General features: G+C 40.2%; 1 protein-coding gene across 1 annotated transcript; it reads right to left on the reverse strand.

The window, feature by feature from the left end:
* Positions 1 to 2,887: 2,887 nt before the first annotated feature.
* Positions 2,888 to 6,854, reverse strand: cmya5 (cardiomyopathy associated 5). The gene is made up of 2 exons (XM_023337853.1): positions 6,666 to 6,854; positions 2,888 to 6,408 (listed from the first exon to the last, which is right to left on the reverse strand). Exons 1-2 carry the CDS (start codon positions 6,788 to 6,790, stop codon positions 4,164 to 4,166), a joined length of 2,370 nt encoding a protein of 789 aa, XP_023193621.1. The 5' UTR covers positions 6,791 to 6,854; the 3' UTR covers positions 2,888 to 4,163.
* Between the last annotated feature and the right edge of the window lie 10 nt (positions 6,855 to 6,864).

Here is a 6,864-nt window from a genome sequence, read left to right on the forward strand (position 1 = left end):
CACTTAACATCATACAGTAGCATGAATATTGTAAAAAAAAAAAAAAAAAATTACAAATATTTCTAAATTAGCACCACAAAATCTGTGATTCTGATTGCACAAAAACAATCACAAACTCCTTGATGGACTGATCAATGTGAAAAGATGTTCAATATTATTTAAGACTGAAACAAACAGCTATTTATTGATATTTTTACAGTTTAATTGGGTTTATCAATACCTTCTGGCATTGCCGGGTGACTAAGCCGGTCCTTTAAGAAAATTCAGACTTTGGATTTGGCCCAAAATAAAAATGAGCTCTGGAAATGAAGAGTAGTCAAACTGAAAATGAGATTTAAACACAGTTAAAGACTTACTGTTTACTGTCAGTGAAAACATGAGACCCTGAGACTCATGAAAAGCACAACATGGACTTTTGAAACGTGGACTGAACTATTTGGACAGAATGAGAGACTTCGTCTAAACCCATCCATGAAGTCTTCACTACAAAAACACAAAGTCTTGGCCAAGCTTCTGCTGCAAATATCTTAGAACACTTGAAATAAGACAAAACTAACTCACAAGTAACTTTTCAACAAAATTTAGGAGCTCGTCAATAATTTCTTGATGAGAAAGTACTAGCTTTGTTTCACTTACGATGTAGGAAAAAAAAAAAGTCTGCCGGTTGAGCTAACACTTAAAACAAACTCCTACATCTTGGTGAAAAGTTACTTGTAAGTTATTTTTGTCTAATTTAAAGGGTGATAACATATTTAGAAAGTAGACAACAATACTTTGGAAAATTGGGTTTTTGTGTCGTTTATATCAAATAAAGTAAATAGAATACACTGAAGTCTCTTTAAGGTGAATAAACATCAGACTGTTAGAAAGGAGTGAAAAGTTTCTCCGCATCTGTTGGATTGATCTGTTCCTCTCTCCTCATTTCCAGGTAGAAGATGCTCTGAAGATCGGACTTGGTGTGACTGCTAATCTGGAAGACTGACCAGTCAACCAGTAACTGACAGTGAGAATCTATTCTGAATGATCTAGACACATTTTAGGTTATTAAACTGTTTTAGTTTAATCCTGACGATGGAAACAACAAATTTCTGGTTTTTTTAATGGTCTATTTGTTACCGCTGCTTTAGGAGTGATCAATGGTGGAGAAACTCATGGTGTGGTCACCATCCTCCTCTGACCTATGACCTCAACCCTATTGAGAACCTTTGGAGTTTCCTCAAGCAGAAGATCTGAGGGTGGAAAGCAGTTCATATCAAACCAGCAGCTCTGGGAAGGTTTTCTGACATCCTGCAAAGAGATTCAAGCAGAAACTTTCCACAAACTCACAAGTTCAATGGATCAAGAATTGTGCTGTGATATCAAAGAAGGTCCTATGTTAACATGTAACTTGGTCTGTTAAGATGTTTTTGATTGAAACAGCTTTTGATTTTAGTACATGTGACCACTTAATGCTGCACATTCAAAGGATGACCGTTTGAATCTGCTTTTATTCGAGTTTCTGCACACAAACAAGGAACTTGACCTCAGTAACACTTTGCTTGACATTTTAAATATAGATGTATAAAAAGAAAGAAGAAAAAAATAAATTATTTCGTAAATATGTATAACTACGATGCTTTTATAGTGCATATTCAAATTCACTTGAAAAATAACTTAATAATTGCAAAGGAAAATTAAATGTTGTAACTGATTAATTGAAACTCTTCAAAGAGTCACTGTAGATGGTGATGGCTGTTGGCAGGAACGATTTCTTGTAGCAGTCTGTATTACAGTTAATTTGAAGAAGCCTCTGACTGAAGATACTCTGTATTGTGAAGAGGATGCTGAGGGTTGTCAAAGCAACACCCCACGTATGTTTTTGATGACGGAATAGCATAATGACACAATGTAAAGCTCCTAAAAATCCATTTTGCTTTAAACCAAATAAGTAACACAGTTCTCAACTCTGACTTCCTGGATCTCCATCCATATCACACAATTTGCTCTATACCAAAAGCAAAATTGTATTTTGAGCTTTACATTTCAAATAATAAAATAAAGATTTATATTAAAATTTTAATCATTTCTCTCATACGGTTGAGCTATGCTTGCATTTCTTGCACTAAAGCTGTGCATGAATCTAAAGCAGTTGCCTATTTTCAATTCAGTGTTCAATGGGTTAAGGAGCAAAATACATCAAAAATAAGAACATTTATTTTTCAGAAATACAATTTAACATAAGACTAATACAAAAGATAAGTGGTAAATCTCAAGAGTTTCAGCTTTTGAATCAAAGGACTAAAATAGAAACTTTTCAAAGAAATCTTAAGTTATTGAGACCCGAATAGGAATTCACATAGTAGAGAGTTGGCAGGTCCAACTTTGGCCCTGCGCTACTTATTCTAGCAGTCTAACTTATCTCCTCTCTAAATAAGTTTTTTTTTGTTTTTTTTTAACCGGTTTACATGTTATTTATACATTCGTACATTAAGGTCTGCTTGTGTTTGTCCTCTGCAAGTCCAGTGCAACCACAGGTTCAAGGGTTCCTGTAGCCAGAGTCACTATCTAGTCTGCAACGCAACCTCACGTGCAAAAAAGGGAAATTCTTTCTGCTACTGCCTTTTCAGTCTAAATCCAGACTGTGAAAAACGAAGCATGAGGAAGGTTTTCTGACAAAATATGTTTTTAATAAATGATTTTGAGGGCACTGTGACTCAATAGGAATCGTGCTGGAGCGGAAGAGGAACACATTGTTAATTTATTTCAATTCTGCATAATAAAACACCTCATAACATGTGTCACGGGGTAGAAGGACACGTCAAATATAGCTGATAGTACCTTATTTTTAATATGTGCACGCAATGCACACTTGTGGCATGGCTGTTTACAAGCAGGGGGAGAAGCGGTGTCATATTAGCAGCCAGATGGGTTTATTTTTAGTCAAAGGTGCACCTTGACGTCACACGTGCTCTCAGTTCTTTTTTTTAATTATTATTGGCACTCGTGACCCAAACCTTTCCCCCCCACTAGTGAATCATGCATTATTGCTACAGCGACTGGGTTCACCTGGAGAAACATAACATAATGGATCAATGTGACAGCAACGGTTCATTTTGAGTTAATGCAGAATCCAATCACAATAAAAAAATTGGAAAAACAGGGGGGTTTTTAGATTTAGGCACAGTGGGAGTGTTTTGGCAATGTGAAAACCTAGAGTAAAAAATAGCACAAAAAATCTAACAAGATATATCATGCTATGAAGTTGCTTTTGTTTTGGCTGTATTTGCAGCCAAGAAATCAGTAACGCATATTACTTAGGCTTTTCTGCCCACAAATATATCAAACAAACACCTGTTAAATTTCGTAGCGGTTTTCAAAAGCTTAACAAACCACACAATCTGAAAACGTTTTACAATGTGTCCCCTAAGACCGTACACAAGCATAACAAGTGGATATTATCTGATAAATTAGTCAGGCTATCTGCTCCAGCAGTCAGAATGCACTTACCGTATCTCTCTGTTTTCATATAAACTAGATAGCTGTAAGTATGCAAACAAGGGTGTTGTTTTTTTCCCCCAACAAGGGTCAGAAAATTAGTCTGACCCTTAATTTTCTGTAACTGCTATGGATTTGGTGCCACTGTTTGATTGAGGGAATTAAAATCGGTGGAGGTGTGTACAATGTACCAGGTCAACAAACAAATGGGCTCCACATGTAAGCGTGCAGAGCCCAATGAACTAGTGCACGGTAAAAAAAACAAAACTAGATTCACACGGCACAAAACTACTGTATTTTCTGAAAATGTTGCAATTGTATTTTTGATTTATTTTGGTTCTGATCCTTGTTTTGCCTATTAATTCTTAACATATGACAGATCCCAACCCTTGATCACGCCAAAAGAACTGTGTGACCTGCTAGTTAGAGAATGATCGTGAATCATTCATTGTCAGTGCAGGTACAAAGCGTCCCGACACACAATTAGAATGAAACAATTGGCAGTACCATTCCATACCTGAACCTCTTGGGTTAAAAAGCAATTAATACCTCAAAGGAACTAAGTGGTGGGGGGTCAAAAACCAGCACTTATTCTATGTGTTACACAAACTGGTCACCATGACTTTAACCTGTAGGAACTGTGTGGAAGAACATTTTAGTGGGTTTTAAATGGTAGCTTTTTGGCTAAACTAAAGTATTACACACTGCCTTTTGTTTACAGCAGGATCAGCTGATGAGGTGGTGGGTCTGTCTTCTTGTTTCTCCAAATTAACCTCTGTCTCAACATCTGTTTCTTTGAGTCCTGTAGCGGTCGTTGCTTCTTGACTCTCACTTCTATCTTCGTTCGGTTTTGCTTCTTCCTCTTCATTTAGTTTTGCGTCTGTGACAGTCGTCTCATCAGACTCTTTTGTGCTTTCACTCTCCAGGGTCCCGGTTTTCAACTCAACTGGATCGCTGTCAAGTTGTGCAACTTCGGATTCAGTCGCCACAGTGTCTTCTTCATTTCCGTCTCCTTCGTCAGCAGTCTCTACGGGTGATGCTGTCTCTTTTTCCTCCACCCTGTGCTCCTTTCCTCCAGCCTCCTCTTTCTCTTGTGTAATCATATCAACCGGAGTAAGAGGTGTTAGATCCAAGCAGGATTTAGCAGGAGAGGATGCCGTCTTTCTCCTGGGAGGGACATCTGGTTTGTTGAGCTCGGATTCTTGCCTTCCCAGTTCTTCTCCTCCAACAGATCTTCTGTCTAGGTGTGTAGGACCATCATCTACATCCTCCCAGTCTGGTTCATCTGGCAGGAACTCATAGCTTGAAAAGCCGAGAGGATCTACTGGGGTTTCTGAGACTTTTTCTGCAGCTATTGAGACACTTTTTTGAGTCTTGATGCTACTCTTTGCTGTTTGAATGTCGTCCTCTTCTAGGGATCGAGGGAAAGGTTCTACGTCACAGGGAGAAGAATTGGCACTAGACCTGAAGAAGTCCGTGACGTCGTCTGAGTGTTGCCTCTCTTTTTCAGACTTGGCGAGAACGTCTTCAAAGTCATACATATCTTGAGGTAGAGTCCGAGATTCCTCTGATGTAAAAATTTCTTTTTCTTGCTGTTCTGTTTCCACTGCAGGGGTCTCATCAATCAGGACAAATTTCTCTAAGTAACCTCTGGCCTCTCGGTCTGAATGCCTGCTATGGAAGGACTTCTCAGACGTCATGCTTTCTGCATCCTCCTCCTTTTTCCTACTGCCCAATGCTTCCTCATACAGGTCAGAGTAAAGGAAAGCCATGGCTGTCGGCTCTTCCAGCAATATTTGGTCAATAATTTTTGGTGGTCCTTCAGGTAGGAAGATTGGTGTCAGGATGTCCTCTTGGCTACCGAACAAAGACGAACCACTTGGTTTGGAAGCAAGCCTAGATATCGGACTTTTTGCCAGTCCAACTTCATCATCGATACTTTTTAAAGCGTAGTTTTCTGTACCGCCATAGAAGACATCATCTAGAAGGTCACTGGTTATTTCCTCTAAACTTACTGTGTCTGATTTATCAGTGTCCACACTTTTGGTCGTTTTGTGGTCTTCAGGTGCCACTGGTTTCTCAGCATCCAGGTTGTCAGTGGCTGTTTTTGCCACATGCTCCTCCTGCCCTTGTGGAATCACAGCAGGACTTCCTGGAGCCTGGGCCTCAATCAGAGAGAACGCCTCAAAGTAGTCCACATTCCCAGTCACTCCTCTTACTGGCGGTCTGGCCACCGGAGCCCCTGGTGGGTCCATTGCACCAGGACCTGTAGGAGGTAAAACCTTTATCTGATCACCAGTTTCTGCTGAGAATGGTAAGTCATTGTCTTGAGTCTCTGCACTGGTTTTGGGAACAAGACTCTCCTCCAGATATGACAAGTTGTCCACCATTTCCTTGCTCTCCTCTTCATCCACGGTGGCAAATTTAGGAGGGACAACAATGTTGAGGATTTCTGAACCTTCTGACACTATCCTGAACAAACTCTGCTCTTTGTCCTCCAGACGATCAGTCGCCTCCTCTTGTTCCCCTTCTGCTTCAGTTTTTACATTGGGTTGGGACACTTCTACCAACTCTGGTCGCCCTGAGACACTGTCAAAGGTTTCATCCCAAAGTTCTTGCTCTCTTTCCACTTTGCTCTTCTGATTGTTCACCCTTTCTTTAGGTTTCCTCTGTCTTGCAATCATCTCTTCGTCCATGACAAATATGATCTTTCCTGCAGGCTGAGACCCCGTTGCTCCGAGTCGGACTGGAGCTGGTGAGCTAACATCCATTGTTCCTGCTTCAGGTGTCCAAGGTGTGGCACAGCGACTCGCGGTTGTTTCCCATGCGATCCCGCTGTCTTCTCCTTGCATGGTCACCATGGAGAAAGAGGTGTCCATCAGCAGGCACTGCATTTTAGGTCGGACGCTGTCATCGTGGACAGCCTCACGTAAACTAAAGACATGTACACAAAGTGACAATCAGGAACAAAAACCAAGGCTTTCTTTGCATGTCTTGAGTTTTACGCAGTTTATTTTGGTCTCTGAATGAAAGCGGCAATGTTCCACTACAAAGATTATATTTTACACGCAACCATCCAGCACTCATGCCTACATAAGTTATCTTTCTATGCAATATCCTTCATTGTTTTTACAGCATTTGAAATAAAAACAGTTCAGTCTCAGATGATAACATTCTGAAAGCCAAAGTACCTGTTTCGAAGGTTCTCCACTTCATCGCTTGCTTCAACATTTTGTTCTGCTGCATCTTCCGCCACCAACATCGTCATTTCGGCTTCGACATCAGACCGTGCTAAATCTTCTGTCAATGTATCCATTGTAGGGACTCTCTTGATGGATTTGCTTGAGTTTCCCAGCACACTTCAACACTGTCACTGTTGATCACCGCGTG

Source organism: Xiphophorus maculatus, chromosome 8, assembly GCF_002775205.1.
Source record: "Xiphophorus maculatus strain JP 163 A chromosome 8, X_maculatus-5.0-male, whole genome shotgun sequence".
Taxonomy (NCBI): domain Eukaryota; kingdom Metazoa; phylum Chordata; class Actinopteri; order Cyprinodontiformes; family Poeciliidae; genus Xiphophorus; species Xiphophorus maculatus.